Genomic DNA, 17,136 nt, shown 5'->3' with positions numbered 1-17,136 from the left:
TTCACCTTTCATCCACCCCTCCACCCTGTGCCCCCCCCACCTCCAGTCTGCATCCCATTCCACCCCCATCACACCAGGAACCACCTGGGAGCACTGGGTAGACTGGAGAGTGCTGTGCCTACACCACAACAGCCTTAGTAGCTTGTAGTCATCACAGGGGCAGCAAGACCTGTTCAGACATGGAACAGACTTGGGCGCTGCAAGTCCTTCACAGACAGGCCACAATAGCTATTGGGGCACTCACAGAACAGACTGTGCTACCAAACTCAAAATCCCCATTAGTTTGGAAGTTATCCCTTTGGGTGCGGGTTCTTTTTTGGTTTTGTTTGATTTTTGGGTTTGGTTGTTGTTTTTTTTTTCCCTCTTCAGTTCAAGACCAGAGGACTACAAGATCATCCAGCTTGAGAACCTCAGTTAACACAGCAGCTAGATTTTATCCGGTTGGTGTCATTCTTTCCTTTTTCCACACTTAGCCCCAATTTTGTGTTGGACTGAAGTTTAATCTCTAAAGAGAGAGCAAGCCTCAAACATCCGTAAGAGTATAAAATTCACTGGATTGCTCTAAAATTACTTCAGCAATTGGTAACCTTCATCAGTACGTTTACGGACGGGACTGTCTCCATATTTTAGCTACTGTTTCTTTCTATTCCTTTCTCCAGTAGCTTAAAGAACCCAAGAGCACTCAGTATTCTCCACACCAGAGAGTACTTCGACAATATAATTGAGTCACCATTCAAGAGACTGAGCTGTAAGTAGGGAGGGCTTTATAGTCAGAGAGAGTCCAAGTATCTGAAACCACTTTCTACACCCTTAAACACTGCTACTGCAAGTGAATTTAGCATTTCAGTCCTAATGTCATCAATGCCATATTCATCAAGAAAAAGCTTGTATAAACTCTGTTTATAAAGACAGAAGTATATCTAGCCTTTGGACTCATTTTCATGGTATAATGAAAGCAGGTAAACCTACCAAATTTGAGATTCTATCTTTTCCTAAATTATTTTGAAACCAGTAATGGAAACATTAGGGTCACACACTACAGATAGGTAACTCCTGCTCCTAAGCTTCTTTACTGGAAACTGATTGTATGCAGATGAGCACAAAAATGTAGAGTAAAATAATCTGTTTTATCCCTGTTAATACTGCTCTCAGCAAGAGCTGATCAGCCCTAAGACTGGAAGAAAGCAAGGAGAACAAAATCATCACTCAAATGGTTTTGGCCGAGCAAATTCTTAAGCATTCAAAACTATATACTGCAGCTCTACCAGCATTGCATATTCATTTTTCCAAGTGCTGAATTTTATTCATTGCCTTGAAGATATGCACCCCTGTTGCTGAGGGACAGGCAAAGAGTAGATGTTAGCCAGCTCCAAAGGCCCCACCCGTTCAAGGTTCCCAGTGGGTCAAGGGCTCAGCAGGCTCACACCAGCCCTCTGCGTGACTGGGCACTTTGAGGGTGGATCAGGGGAATAACTAATGACTCATTTATGGATTGCCTAAGGAAACATATTCTTCAGTAGTGCAACACCTGGGTGCAAGCCTCTATCACAAAGCAGCTATGTGAAAGGAAAAGACCATGCTTCTGAATAACATCTGACTTTTGACAGCTTGACTATAAACAAGCAGGCCGCTTCTCTGAGAAAAGGTTATACTCGCATTCAGGTACTAACGGAGGCTCTTCTAAGATGACAAATTGGGGTGGGGGTGGGTGGATAACCCGAAGGAAGGCAGTCCTTACTCCTAGTAGCCAACTCTAGTGTTGGAATTATGAGCTGGGGCTCCTCATATAGGCAATGGAGCCCTAAGCACTTGAAAAGTGCATGCCTTCCCCTTCCCTCTCCTCCTGGTGAAGATCCTTAATCCAGCATAAAAAAAAAAAAAGTTGGTAAGCAGACAGATAAACCAACTGCCCAACAGAAAAAGGTGATCAACATCAAGTAATACTCAGAAGCTCTCTGGCACCAAACACTTCTTAACCATGACAAGTTTTGTTGCACTTAATTGAGAAGCTCTTTTTGAGCCTTCTTCCAATGAGGCAATGTAGTAAAAGCACCCTGGAGTGACCTGAGGAAGTGTCCAAGGGGCAAGCATGGGATTTTTCTGAACACAGAGCAAGGTGTTGAAAGCTACTCAGGCAGGAAAAGTCACAGACAGTGTTCAAAATCCTCTCAGCACTACGTTTTCCTCCCCCAACATAATTTCCTGGTGGCCCGCTGCAGCTGCGTTAGTCACCTCTGCTTTAAGCCAGCAGGAACGTACCTGCGAGTGCAGGCAAGTCACCGGCAGTGTGCAGACACTGCCATAAAAGGCAACATTCCTGTTTGCAATCCAGGGGAAATTCTTTCCCAGGACTGCAAAGCAGCAGTCATTGGGATAGCTGGAATTCTTCTAATTGTGTACAGACAGACAACTCGAATAAAGTGTTGAGCAACAGGAAACTGGAGCTGACCAAAGGGCCAAAGAGCTAACGCATACAAAAGCATAACTCTTAGATACACTTCCAATTAAGAATTGCTTTAAGTGCCAATATTCATTCTCCATACAATACTGACTTGTGCCATCACGAATCAGAATTCAGTTGCCCAGACATGAGGCCACCTCCACCCCTCTTTTTTTTTTTTTTAAAGGATCATTCAACATGGGCGTACTGCACAACTTCAGACAGCGCTTGCCTTTACTCCATTGTCAGTTGTGCAAGCAACCTACTCAGCAAAAGAGAATGTGCTGGGTACCATAAACTCAGTTGCTTATAATAACACAATCAAGAAATGCCTGATTAAAAGAAATCTGCATCTGCTTTTCAATCCTAAACAGAGTCACTTATTACAAACAATCCAGAATAACAACTCATTAGTTAATTATAGCAACAGTTCTGTATTTCAGACCAGCTGGAAAGGAATGCTTTTTATGTAGGCTCTTCTTTAGCTCTCATCAGCATAGTAATCAAGTGATCACAAGAAGCAGCAGCCTCAAGCATCCAGAAATTCAGGAAGCAAAACATCCTTTAAATTTAAGCTATATAGCAGTATGGTATAATAAGATCAGTAGATTTGTTTTACTATCTAAAAAAACCCATAGTATCTAATTCATTCTTGACTTTCTTCAGTCCAAAAATAAAAGACTGCATTTTAGACTGCTTCCAGGACCTTCAGCATACATTAAAAACTTAATTAAACCAAAATCTGTTTTCACAAGAGAGCCATCTTTTACATAAAAAGTCCTCAGCCAAATATTCTACTGCAAAACAACAAATCTGAATGCTGAACTGCTGTGGTCAAATATATTGGCATAATTGATAAATTAACAGAGCTCCAAACTCTTGAATTTTGGTTTTAGGTGTCTTGGGATAGGAGAAGAAAAAGGTTGAGAGGCTAGAAGAGAATGTGCAATTTAAGCTCCACATCTCAGAGAACACCCTAGCAGGCCTTTATCACCCACTTCCTCTGCATGAGTGACTCCAGTTTCAAGCCTGTTCATCTCCATAAAAGGAGAAGTAATATAGCATTCACACAACGGTGACATCATCTCTCCAGCTAAGAGGAAGCGTAGCTGAAAGGCAAAGGCTTGGCTTGCAGTCCCCTGCCTATAGCTGACTCATTAAGGCTAAAAGCCTAACCATAGCTAGATGGTACCACCCACCTCCTAACCACCAAGCGTCTGGCAGAACGGAGCAGTCTGGCCCTCTAGGTTTCCGTTACTATACTGCTCCCCTAGCATCAACGTCAACGCCAGTAGCCCGACTCAGGCGGCTGACCAAGCTAGAGAGTTGACCTAAAGCAAGAATTAGTCTTAAATGCGTGTACATGCTTCAATCATGCAGTGTTTTCAGTTCCTCAGTCCCTCCTCAAACTTCTCTTCTGACCTCAACATAGTCTTACAACCTATGTCATTCCCTCAGGGCTCTAACACAGCAGGAGCCCCAGGCACTTGACACACTCTGCTACACGGAACAACCCCACTGGCATAAAAACCTGATCAAATATGTTCACTGTGGTGCTTTAACCTACATGCTGGTTTCAGTAGGATCAAAAACACTCCAGGGGAACACCAGAACAGAGCCCGAGAGCCTGTTTTTGCAATATTATTTAAGAAATGCATTACAGAGAAGTTTCAAAATGCTAATAACCTAGCATCATGTACCAAAAAAAAAAAAGAGAGAAATCAAATGAAGGCCAAACATAGCATATCCAAGACAGCTTTGAACAACAGAACTTCAAGATGTAAAAAAGGAGAAAAATCACTTGAATCTTGGCACTGCAGTGTTCCTGCCAACTCAACTTTGCATTATCTGAAGTCACGAGGAGAAAAGTAAGTTTCATTTAAAAAAAAATGAAATATATCCTACTGGGTCAAATGCAAAATATTTATTTCCCCAAGCCATTTTTGGACTAAAGCCCGTACCTCTTTCTCTAGCATTCCTTAACTGAATCTGGAGATAGCAAAACAGAAAAACCAAGTTAGGCTGTAATTTTAGGTTACACAAATGTTTATGAAGTTCTGACAGGAAAGAAAAACTGGTATACAGCCTGCAAAAGCTCAGGCTGCTCATGATACTAAAACAATGAACTACAGGGAGACTGACAGCAAGGGCTGAACCACTACAGAAGTGACTGCCGGAGAGCTCCTGCTCTGGTTTACAGGAATGAAGCAAAAAGGGTGTGGTAGCTACTAGAAAACAAGCGGGCAGCAGACTCTTTTTTAGCTCCTTGTTCTATTGAAAACCACATTTCAAGACACAGATTTTGAGAGCTGCATTTAGAAATCTCAAGCAATTCAGAGCACGTAAAACATTTCTTAAGAAAATCAGAAACTATGTACATCTTTTCTTGCCATTTGTATATAAACACCATCAAAACAAACATCCTCCACAATTAGTATCCAAACTTAACATTGCCCTTTGCATCAGAAATTTGGACAAATCTTGGAAACAAAGTAGTGAAACCACAAGCTCTATTCTTTTGGGTTTAGTGGAAACAGAACTTGACCTTTACATGCAACTTGAAAGAGACATCTGTGCCTCTAGATAATCTGAACAGCCCTGTCAATCAAGTACCCCTGAATTGGTAAACACTCAGAGAATATTGTACAGAAAATAAAGACGCACTTTGGGACAGCACAATATACAGTGCAGCATAGCAGACCAATGCTAAGAAGCAAGCTGAGAAAGACGACCTGACACCAAGAAAGTTGAAACAAAAGTGTTCTACTAGCTTGGAAACTTAAGAAATATATAAACATCTACGAATTACAAATAAAATACTTCAAGGTCATGTTCTATAGAAGCAGATATAGAGGACTGTTTCTTGTGAAAATCACAACTGGGCCTGAAGATCTACAATAGCAAGTGATATGTCTTACAATAGCTAATATTGTTTCCTCCCTTAATGTAACAAGGCCAATAAAAATCATCCAGTTACTATGCTTCAGAATTTTTTCTTTTAAACACCAAACCCAGAGAATACCTAACTCCCAAGTGAATACTAGCAAGGTGCTGCCTGCACAGGCTCCTTTGCAGACTAATCCATCAAGGTCAAGGATGGTTTAATCACCGCACAATGACTTTTAAAAGTTTTGCTCAGTGAACTGTTAGGAGCCCTACACTAGTATGTGGAGAAACAGGATGAGAAAGGAGACCGCGTACATTCATTAGCAGTGTGCTGTCTATTCCCTCTCCTATCTGCCTCTTAGTTGAGCAGGTTCATCTTTGCAAATCAGAATAACCATATTGATCTCACCTATTACAGAAGTTTCAGACGATGGCATTAAAACAGCCACAGTGCTCCAAACAACAATGAAATCTAGCTTCTACCGGTGTTTAACGTAGAAAATTCCCTATATGTGTTCCAAATAGACAAACAGGTGCTGTTTAACAGCTTTAAAATATGTTTTTCTGAATAGATCCCCTGGAGACTATAAATTGAGGTAAAGAATGCACCCCTTCAGTGTACATCTGCTGCATTAGAATAATGATTTGTTTGCTCAAGACACCACTCCACTTGCAGGCACTGTGCTTCAGTCATCAGCACCAGAAGAATAATTCTTCTGAAAGCAGTCAGACCTGAGGCTTCTGGCATCCAGGTTACCCAGGGAACAGAAACATTAAGACAAATGGTTGTTTTCTTGGAAAACAAAAATGTTACACTTTTTCCATAGTTCTACTCTTGAAGCACAGGAAGTCTCTCCAAGTACCATGCAGCAAAATAATGTTTTCATCTCATTTCTGAGTCTTAATGTCTTGGGTTGGAGAAAGCAGAAAAAAAAAGAAAAAATAACCACTCTGAATACGTTCTCCATCATGTTATTGCTTCAAGGAAGTACTTCTGGTGAAATTTAACAAAAAACAATTTAACCTCTTGGAATATATAAATGCCACATGACACTTTTGTGAATGGAGTAACCAGGGTAGACACAAAAGGAAGACTAAGCTCACCTATAATGCATGAGCATAGATGCCCAAAAAGGGTTAAATAGTTTCTGGATTAGCAGAGGTTGGAATAAAGCTCTCATCTTCCTCTCCCTCCCCAGTTCCTCTCCTGATGAACATTCCTTTGAATGGCCTGCTTATTAGAATACCATAAATTGACTGAAAACCAGAAAAAATTCAGAGTCCAAATCAATTAACATGCAAGGCTTTTCCGCTCTGTCAGCTTAAGAGATAACTATACCCCATGCTGACAGAAGTCAGAGTCAACAGCTTGCTATCCTTCTCCAGACCAAGAAGGATTCCCAGTCTTCAGGGCTCTGAAAGTAACCTAGGGAAAGCAGCTTAATCCTAAATGCCTCCGGCTCACGTGGAGCACCGGACCCTTTCATCTTCTATTCTCTGTACAGATTCCTGCCATACCACTGGCTGCTGCACCAAGCCTCCCCCACTGCTAAGCAAAACCGAGTAAGTGGAATAGGAATGTTGCTTTCCATTGCCCTAGAGGCTAGTCAGGACCAGAGACACTGCAGCACCCTACTCACCTTCACTCCCAGTAGCAGACATCAGAATGCTATTGTTACCCTTTGCAATAAGGAAATAGGGAAGCAGATAACCTTAAAATGATTTCTAGGGTTCTGGCTAGCACACATGCGCACATGTGAAGGGAGACACACACAAAAATCTTTCCAATCCTAATTAAACAGGTCAAAGCAGGCTAGTTCAAAAGCTAACTGGAAATGACATTCATATCCAGCACGCATTCCAAAAAGTCAGCGATAAGGTACCCCAACCCAGGCAAAGAAGAGCTGGGGTAAACCTGTAGACTGTCGATACTGCATAGCTAGAATTGTTCTGGGAAAGATAAACACTGCAGCAGAGCTCATAGCAACTTTCCTGTGCTAGGAAAACAGAGGTAGGGCTGCTATTCTTTAGCAATAGCAAAGCAATTCAAGTTTGGGATTTCTGAGTTTTAGACATCACTCAAGCAGTGGTCTGACAGAGACACCTTCTATTTCAAAAGGAAAGAAAATATCCTTTTAATCACTGCTTCTGAACGACCATCAGATTAGGGAAGGTCACCTGCCCTTTATTGCAGAATTGCAGCTGTCTGGATATCCACTGCCACATACTGATACATCTGGCAGGGATGAAGCACAAGATGCATGCACGTGCAGTTCCAAATGATTTAAGTGTTGTGTGTAGAGGGAGAACTTTCTTCAGTCTCCTTACAACAGTGTCAAAGAAACTTCCTGATTCTGTGTAGAAAAGGTTTCTTTTTAGGGAACAGTAACTCCAGTAGGGTTAAGTCAATAAGCTGTTCAAGAAAAATATACGTTGGTACTTGATCTGACAAGGAGTGGGCAAGGGAGACAAGGAAGTAATAAAGGAAGTGAAACAGTGATAAGAGGTTTATGGACAACCATGCTGCCATGTACAGTATAGACAGTGCATCTGTCCTTGTCCTTCACGGCAGTTCCAGTCTTTGAGGTAATTGGGGTCCTATGGTGGTCCAGTTTCACAGATTTTTTCCTCTGGATACAGCATTCCTTTCAGAGTAACACATCAGAGTATAGCTATTTCTTCAAGAGCTGCCACATGGTCAACAAATTGCCATCAGTACCCTGCCACCAGTCCGCTGCAGCATCTCTGCATGGCTCACCCCTCCCCACCCAAGGCTTTTACAAATACAGCTTAATCAATCCATCATGTTAGCTCTTCCACATGCTCTGCATGGCACCAGGTTTCACCAACCTTTCTCAGCATTCTCCACGTGTAAAATTTGTTTAAAGCCACTACTGCAGGTAAGCGGAAGGAGTTTTTCTTGCTCCCCTTCCACTCTTGGCAACCATAATGCTATAGTGCTTGGAGATGCACGTGGTAGTGAGAGCAGGAGAACAGCAGAACTCTTTAAAACCTCTAATTCTAATTAGAATACTTTAAAGCATGGTTTTATTATACCCGGCTTTTGTTCAAAAAAGCACAGCTAATGACAACACCTGGGAGAGACAAACACCTTAATCATTGCTAGTCATCAGAAAATAAAGGAGTAATAAAATTCATACAAGCCATGCCAAATCAAACTGTCCATTATAGCCTTTAAACCTTACAAAGCACACCTCTTCATATAATCCAGCTACAAACAGGAAGAAAAGCACAAAATACCTCCATACCTGAACATTCTCCAAGCATTCCAAACACAAACACTGACTCTAAAAAACCTCCTCTCAGAAGAGGGGACACACACAGGATATTCAGAGCTCCATATTTAAAAATCCTCAAATGACAAACGAGCAACAGATAATATATGTGGTTCTTTACTTCTCATTTGAATACACAGGAGGTAAAAAACAGGTCAATCTGCTTGCTTTCTTTTATCCTATGAAAAGCAACAGATGTATTTAATATTGCCTGACAGTAAGTTTTATTCTTAACAGAATAAGAATGTAACCAAACAACTCGTGATCAGTAAAACTACCACTGACCATCATACTTCAAAATGCAGGTTATATTAAGCTTGTTTCACCCAACCAGAGTATATGACTGGATTTAAAATACTCTCGTTAAAAACCTCCATCAACCAATACAGATACTTGCCCACCTACAGCTATTGTTCCATAGGCTCATCACTGTCAGGGAAAGTTCACTACTTCAGTTCTCCTTGCCTGCTTCTCTGAATCTTGTGCATTCACATCAGTCTGTTCTTTATGTCAAGTTTAGCTCTTGCCAAACTCTTTGTAAGGTTCTTCAACCCACTAGAGCAGGAGAAAGCTATTCACCTGAACACAAACACTCTTACCAAGTAGGTGTCAGGTGCCTGTAAGCAAGGACAGGGAGGGCAACAATGCCTTTTGATAGCAGTGAGTTGTTCTCCTACAGTGTTTTGACTGCAACCTTGATTTGTGATTTCAACAAGTGTCATTATCTCAGTCAGCACTCACCTTGCATCATACTCCTGTAGGCTGTGTCTGTGATGGCATAGATATGAGGGGGCATCTCATGTCTCTTTTTGCCTTTGTACATCTCCACTATTTCTTCTGAGTATATGGGCAGGTTCTTGTAAGGATTGATTACCACACAGAAGAGGCCTGAGTAGGTCTGGAAAGAAAACGCCCCAGCAAATAAAGACAGGAATTAAAAATTTTGTCTACTCGCACCTTTTAACAGCATATTTCCTGTAAAAAGAAACAAACAAACCAGTCCTTTTTTAAGTGCTTCTTCCAGTGATGCCATGTGGGATGCTTCCCACTAAGCAGTATTAGAATCTGAGCAACAACTAAAATCGTATCAATTTGACTAGTACTCAACTTTTCCAAGTACACAAATAGCATCGACAGATAGTCATACTGATAGCAAACTGGCCTGCTCCCTAGCTAATTAATAGTCCACTAAGACTGGCTTTTCTTTGTTTCAAAGTTCTATATTTGTCAAGTGTCCATTTCATTATATAAGGTAGGTGCCCAGCTACTAGAAACATGCATTTAATTACATTCTGCCTCATGTTTGCTATGGATTTATCCAGTAATTGATCAACTACAACATAATAAATTTCAAGCCAAAATAGTTACTGAAAGAAAAATAAGACCAGTGTACTCCTTAGAGGTTTTCAAGATCACTGGACTAGGCTGAATTCTGTGTTGACCCCGCTCTGGCCTCCTAAAGACCCTTCCAGCCTGATCCCTTTCAAAGTAGACAATTCTATGATTTATAATACAACCAGCAGAACTAGATTCAAAACTGTAAGGTCATTAGTGTAGTATAGTTCTGAACTAGTCAATAAAGAAAACACTTCTAAAGTATTCCATGCTCAAAGAGTCAGCAACATTTGCCAAAGTTTACTTGGAATTAATCTCAAACAGTTAATTCATTGATCTGTGACAGCAAATCTCGATTTCTCAGTTGGTTTCCACTGGCTTAAATGCTACAGTTCTAATGGAAGACAACTGTGAAAATACTTCTAGTGAAAATACCAAGCTTCTGAAAGGAGAAAAAAAAATCTTTAAGGTCTCAATACCTAAAGAAAACCCATAACAAACATTTTATTTGCAAAGGGAATTGGAGTAGCTGCTTAGATATTTCCTAGATATTCTAAGAATAGCATTCCAAGCCTTGCTCCTGGAGTTTAGAGCTACCCTAGCTCCTTGTCAATTTTAGAGGCAGCTGTTTGAAACATCTGGAGAGGAGCAGCTTTCTATAGCAACTTGCGGTGCTACCAGAAGAGACTACTTTTGGCACTTTATTTCTATTACTACTATCTCTTCTATTGTTTGCTCAATGAAGAGTGCTTCAGAGTGGTAAAGAGTTCTCCACAATGAGCGCAGAGAGTACTTAATCAGATTTAGCCTCTTTAGCTAGATAAAGGTAAGGATTAGACTACAGTGATCAGAAGGGTGAAAATAGCATCTACTACACAGTTTACAGTCTTATATCCAAATTTTCTACACGCTGGCTTGACATTAAGTAATTAGCCCACTCTTATATGCAGCAGATTCAGATACAGCTTTCACTCTATGTCCCACAGAAAGCAAAATTTTTATAGGTATTTAAGGTTCCTTTTCCATAACCCAGTATAAACTATCAGGAAATGTTTCCAGACCTCCTACCCTTTTTTTTTTTTTCTTCTTCTTTCCAAAGTGGGAAACTATGGAAGTTGGCTAAAAACCTTTTAAGCGGAGGACTTCTAAAGTTCCAGGAAGCTCAGCTTCAGTGAGACATTCTAGTCAGGTTAGGTTTGAGGTAGTGCTTGAAAGGAACAGTTTAAGGAGGTTCAGAAACCAGCTTGGCAATGCTAGTTCCTTTAGCTCCTTTTGCCTCAGCCTTAGCTCTCCATCATGTCAGACAGTACTTGTACAGCACAGAATAGCAGCTGAAAGACTGCGTCCTGCTTTCCTGACCTTTGACTACACTAGTGGAAGAGAGTAAGACCAAGAGGTAGAAAGGAGTCGACTCAACAGTAGCATGTTCACAGTACGTGCAATACACCTTTTCCTTATTCTGGCACGGAAATAATTGACACTGGAGTCAACTGAACTGTTAGAAGAAAAGCTGTAATTTTATCAGAGTTCTGGAAAACAATTAAACAAAAAAAAAAAACCTCTAGGCTGCCAGTTCCAGCTGTCTGCATTAGCAACCATCTTGCCTCAAATCCCACGGCAGCAGCAACATGCACATAGTAATCAAAAGAAGATGCCCTCTATAGTCCCTGTTCCTTCCTGCAACAAAACTGTTACTCATGCCACAGACCAAACCTACCTCTCCTTTGAAAATGTTAATAAAGCTAAATCCCTGTTTGCTGCTTTTGAGGATTAGAAGTGAGAGCAAAAGAAAAGTGGCAGCAAGTGATGTGGTAATATTCCACAAGGAATTTAGTTTTCTTGTCTGTATTTGTGTGACTTTTTATGGCCACGTTTGCTGACAAATTAGAATTGTTGCTTTTCAAGTAAGAACAGTGTAAAGGTCTGAAAGCTGAACTGAACTAGTCTTACAGATGAGAGCAGCACTTTAGAAAATGGAAGACATTAATTTCAATTAGAGTGATGAAGCCATGAAGCAGGTATGCAGGAAGAAGCCATCACCTTCTTCCAGCATTCTGGTTGCCAGGAGAAATACTTAAGAGAAGTTTCCTTGCAGTATAATGATCTCAGACAGATGTGTGAGGTGAATTTTTTGTCTAATAAAGACAGGCAATCATGGCTGGGATATGCAACTGAGCGAGACCACCATGTCACAACTGCTGGTCAAGCACACTGACAGAGTTGTACACAGGAATCAAGTTGAATTATATCAAGCAGAAGGTGCCAGCACTATCACAGAGAAGACAAGAGTCATCTTCATCTTATTAAAGTACAAGTAAAGACGTATATGCATAAATCCCTGAATTGAACCCAAGGCTCCAATTGAAAGGCTAATCTATTATAAGCATAGCTGGCTTGGAAATCTGTACTTTGTTTCAGACATTACTATCTCAAAATAGAATTCTGGCATTACCTTTCACTAACTATTTCAACTGACACAGAGGCCAAACTGGAACTAGGTTTATTTTTCTAACTGCTAAACTAGCTCTGAAGAGCTGAAAGCATGGCACGAAGCTGACGGCATCAGAAAATTAACTTCAATGAAATAACTGGAATGTGTAAGGTTGAGTTTTGAGTTTCACAGTGAATACAAAGCAGTTCAGGCAATGAATATAGAAGCTGAAAATGATCTTCTAATAAACCGTTCAACATGGAAAGAGTTAATATGAAAACCACTCTATTAGCAAGTCACCTCAGTGAAGAGCCAATCGGCACATGTAAACAGCAAATTGGTGTCAGACTTAAGCTCTTAGTTTTTGAAGTGTTTGACACTCCTTGCTCAAAATTTGTCTGCATCAGCCATAAGATTTCCCCATTCCTTTTATAGCACGGGTAGACAGAAAAATAAAGTTAAAAAAAAGGAAAAGAAAAAAAACACAAAAACACACAGTCCTGCTGGCAAAGAAGAAAGAAAGGACAACAGCAGAGCTAAGTTATGGTTATGATCTTTCCAGAGACATTTGTGCTTGAGATACATTGCATGTATTCTCTTTCTTCAAGAGGATTAATGATCAACTAACAGCCACTCCAATGAAAGTATTTTAAGCCTTCACATTAATCTTCTGACTTGCTGAGAACTGCTGACAGGTGAGATCAGTCCATTTCACAAGTGCACAGAAACACAGTTTTGGCAAGACTAAGATTCTGTGATAGAGCATTACTATGCTACGTTTACTTGGGTGAAGGGTGTGTGGATTTTTTTTTTTACACTTCTTACAATCCAATTAGAAGAACTCAATTTATTACAGTCACAGATCATGTCTGAAATTTCAGAGGATATCTTGCAAGAGATGCAAAACAACCCATTGCATAGTATGCAACAGCCTTTAAGATGCTGATGAATTTTCAACAACTTACTACATAACCTAGCAATGTTTCCTGTTCTAAAAATGTTACACATAATCTTACACATCTTATTTCATCTTAATACCAAGAATCTTCCCTCTGAGAATAGATTTTGACCAATAGTCAAAGCAGTTACTGACAACACAGAATAATTAACTGCATCAACCTCCACCCCCATTAGGTCTCAAAATTTTGACATCAGACAGTGGGAGTCACACTAAATTTGTATCAGCTTTGCATCCTTCAGATGTTCTCTGATAACTTCTGCAACAGTTGTTTATATGCCTTCGTGCTACTCCAGTGCTCACAGCACCAGCCAGAGTTTCTAGCTTGTGTTCATGCTCCCTAACTTAGAAGACAACAGTTTACAAAGGTTTCTACCCAAGATGGGTAGCCAGGGTGAATTCCTGCTACGTGGTGTCTTAGATACCACCAGTCCCTGTCAGGGCAGAAGAGATCATCTATAGCTTGCCACATAAGATGACTACAGAAAAGACTATATCCCTTTGGGCATGAAGACGTAGCAAGCATTCAAAAAAACCCCAAAACATACAGATAGATATTGCAGAGAGTTTTTACTTGCGTTGTCTCCTCCATATGACAAGAGTGGTAGCTTTTGGGTTTTGGCAGCACAAAAAAGGGGAAGAGGGAAATCCAGATAGACTTTCTTCAAGGACTGTATTAATATACATGTTTAGATATGAAATTTATTCTTAAATACATTTTATTTTAATAGATCTTCTAATCTACTGTGAAGAAGATTTCATAGTGCCTAAAAATACCGAACATCCAGCATTTCAACATCCCTCGGGATTCCATCTCAGGCAGTCCCGTTTTAGTTCTGTAAGCAGAGGCTAGTCTGAGATAAACAAACTGTCAAACACTAATTCCTGTTTTAACCAGTCACTGCACCCAGATTTTACATTATTATTAAAGTAGAGGCTATCAAGACCAACATCTGCTGACTAAACAGAGGCCACATGAAGAGGAAAATCAGAAATGAACTGAAGAACCAGGTCAAGGTTCCAAGTTCTCCTTCCCCACCTTCCCTATTTATCGCTTTCGTTGTTCAGTGAAGTAGCTGCTGCATGCTTCATTGGGTATGACCATCGGTCCCATAAATGGTATCTTCGTCATTTCCACAGCAATAAGAAACAGGAATCTCTGCTCTTGTCCATTTCGGGGTGGAAAGAAAAGGAAGTATTTCCTATCTGTAAGCACATGCAGGCCCATATGTGCCTTCTCAGTAAGACACTCCGAGATCCTCAATCTTTGTAACACAAAAAGCTTGGCATTAGCATTCTTTCCCACTGAAGCTCCAGACATGGGAAAATGCAATTCAGATGTTGGGTATATTAGGACTGTGTTTTTATTATTATTTGGTTCAGTTCAGATCACACTCCCTGTTTACCACTTTCCAACTGCTCTCACTTCTTGGTAAAAGAAAATTAAACGGCATTCAAAACATCCTGCAAATGAAGACATTAAAATGTAAAGACAGATTTACCACAGCATTCCTTGAAAGCTTCAACATGAACTAGAGGGGGATTGGCATAGTTTAGTGAAAAAATTTTAAGTAGAGGGAAGAAGCTAAGTCACATGAGAGTTGCATATAGGGGCAATGAAAGGTTAACATACACATTTGAAAAGCAAAGTGATTACAGTAAGTTCACATGCTATGTAATCAAGAGCTCTTACCCCAATAGAAAAGATTACTTACATAGATCAGTCCCGAGTAGTATCTCTCCTTCAAGTTGTGAAGCACAGAAGCCTCATTTAGGCATGTCAGCTCCGCCATATCTTCCACTTTAGAGAATTTGGGGGGGTTCATCTTCTGGATGTCATCTTTATTTACTTTCACTTTCTTCCCATTCTCTGCCAGTTCCACGATGGCCTCATCTCCGACTTCTTCCTTCAGGCTAGCTGCCTCAAACCCATTCTTCTCTGAGGGAACCCATACCAGCTTCTTAGCTGCCCAGTCAGCCTGAGTCAGGGGGTTATTAATGATGTTTTTGTCCACATAAAGGTACTTATCTGCATCTCTTTGCGACATTGTGTTTTAGAATTAGGGACCTGTAAAAAGAGGGCGGGGGGGAAGAGAGAAGATATTTTTAAAGCCTCAAGTTGCCTTGCAAATTCCTAGAGGCAAACAGGCATATGCTAAGTAACTCTCAGTCCCTGGTCATCAGAGCATGCCTCCCCCTCCTTTAGTTTCATGTTAGCAAGCACTGGTAACTTGTCAAACTTCCAATAAGGTCAAGGTTTTGCTTGCCAAGGGATGAAAAATAACAAACTAGCAAGCAGTTAAAAAGAAAACCCTACAACAAAACACTGACCGTTAAGCATTTGGAAGCCATTATTTAGAAGAAAAGAGAAAGCACATTAAAGTGGCAAGCATCAAACAACTTGTAAGATGTGCCAATACTCTTAACAACAGATACTATGTCTGTAACGTTCAGGTCAAGATTAGCTCTTCACTGCTCTACTTGGTAGAGATATTAGCTCAGAAATATAATCATAAATGTTTAATCAACACTTTTACTTCATATTTCCTTGTTCTTATGATAAGCTATAAACCAAATACCACAACTTCTTAGAAACGCCATATACCAGTCTAGACAATGTATTGGACACACTTTGCTTCTTAAAGACATCATCGATAATTTGAGGACATCAGTTAAGACCGACATTAGATACTTTCCATCACTAGCTTAGCAGCAACACCCAGCCCACCAGTTCATATCTTTTTCTATATAATGTTCAGTAGCAAAATATCTCAGAGACAGTAAAAGAATAAACGTGGTAAGAAATTTTACAGCCAAAAATTCTCTATTGGGATCCTTCTATGACGCTGTGGTCAGGTAGAGGAGAGAGTACCACTCCTACAAGAGGGAGATTTAAGCAGCATGCTCAGAAAATTTCACCCTAGATTTAGTGTTTCATCAAAACCAGAACACTACCGCCAGGGATTTTCTAGTTTATAAGGCAGCAATTTTATTGGTGCCATTCAGTATCTTTTCAATAAGAAGACAGAACTGCATGCGTCAAGGGTTATTAACCATGTAACAGCTGGCTCTTTACAAGATCCCATAAACATTACTTCTTGGATCCTTCCTCACAAAGATACCAGTGTCCTCAATTTATGCTTTTCATAACTTGGATAGAAGCTAGAGCTCTTTACCATCAAAAGAACAGGAAATGAAGTTATCAATATTCATGTCATGGAAGGCTGTCAGGATCTACAGGGATAACTTTTCTACAGAACGTACCCATATTTACGAACCAGCCTGCAAATCAAATAGGTGAAGTCTGACTATAGATACAGCAGAGAAAAAGGTATTGAGAGCAGGACAGAAGCAGTTCAACTCCCAAAACATGCATGACAGCAACAATAGATGTTGAGTCCCAGCATTAGCAAGCAGTGAACGAAGCCAGAAAAACATCGCTATAATATCGATGGGCACAAATGCCCACACCAGTCATTTGTGAGCATGTAGGGAAATTCCTTTCAACAAATGTATCACTATAGGTGGTATGCAACTTTGTGCCAGAGACTGTATGGATAGCTGTATATTCACGGTCAAAAATTCTTTAGCAAACAAAGAGAAAATTACGCTATAAATAACCACTTCCTTTAGCTTGAGTTTAAAATCTTTGTCTTAAGCCTCACAGGACAAGCCAAGCAGTTATTCCACACTTTACCTCATCTTTCCTTCCCCACAGGGTCACTGACACTTCCACTTTAGTCACCAATGGTGATTCTCAGAGCAACTCCTCCTCCCTGGCTTTTCATAT

The 17,136-nt window shown here is 40.3% G+C and overlaps 1 protein-coding gene across 1 annotated transcript in view; it reads right to left on the bottom strand.

The window, feature by feature from the left end:
- MYH9 (myosin, heavy chain 9, non-muscle) overlaps nt 1-15,417 on the bottom strand; it is a 56,327-nt gene extending 40,910 nt beyond the window's left edge. The window contains exons 1-2 of the mRNA XM_009881869.1: nt 15,062-15,417; nt 9,364-9,520 (exon numbers count right to left, since the gene is read on the bottom strand). Of these exons, the coding sequence (XP_009880171.1) occupies nt 9,364-9,520; nt 15,062-15,394 (490 nt within the window). The 5' untranslated portion in view covers nt 15,395-15,417. The remainder of the gene's footprint in view (nt 1-9,363; nt 9,521-15,061) is intronic.
- Nucleotides 15,418-17,136: the final 1,719 nt, after the last annotated feature.

Source organism: Charadrius vociferus, unplaced genomic scaffold, assembly GCF_000708025.1.
Source record: "Charadrius vociferus isolate BGI_N301 unplaced genomic scaffold, ASM70802v2 scaffold413, whole genome shotgun sequence".
In the NCBI taxonomy this organism is placed as follows: Eukaryota; Metazoa; Chordata; class Aves; order Charadriiformes; family Charadriidae; genus Charadrius; species Charadrius vociferus.
Note: the sequence above shows the minus strand (reverse complement) of the source record. Positions and strands in the feature narration are given on the sequence as shown.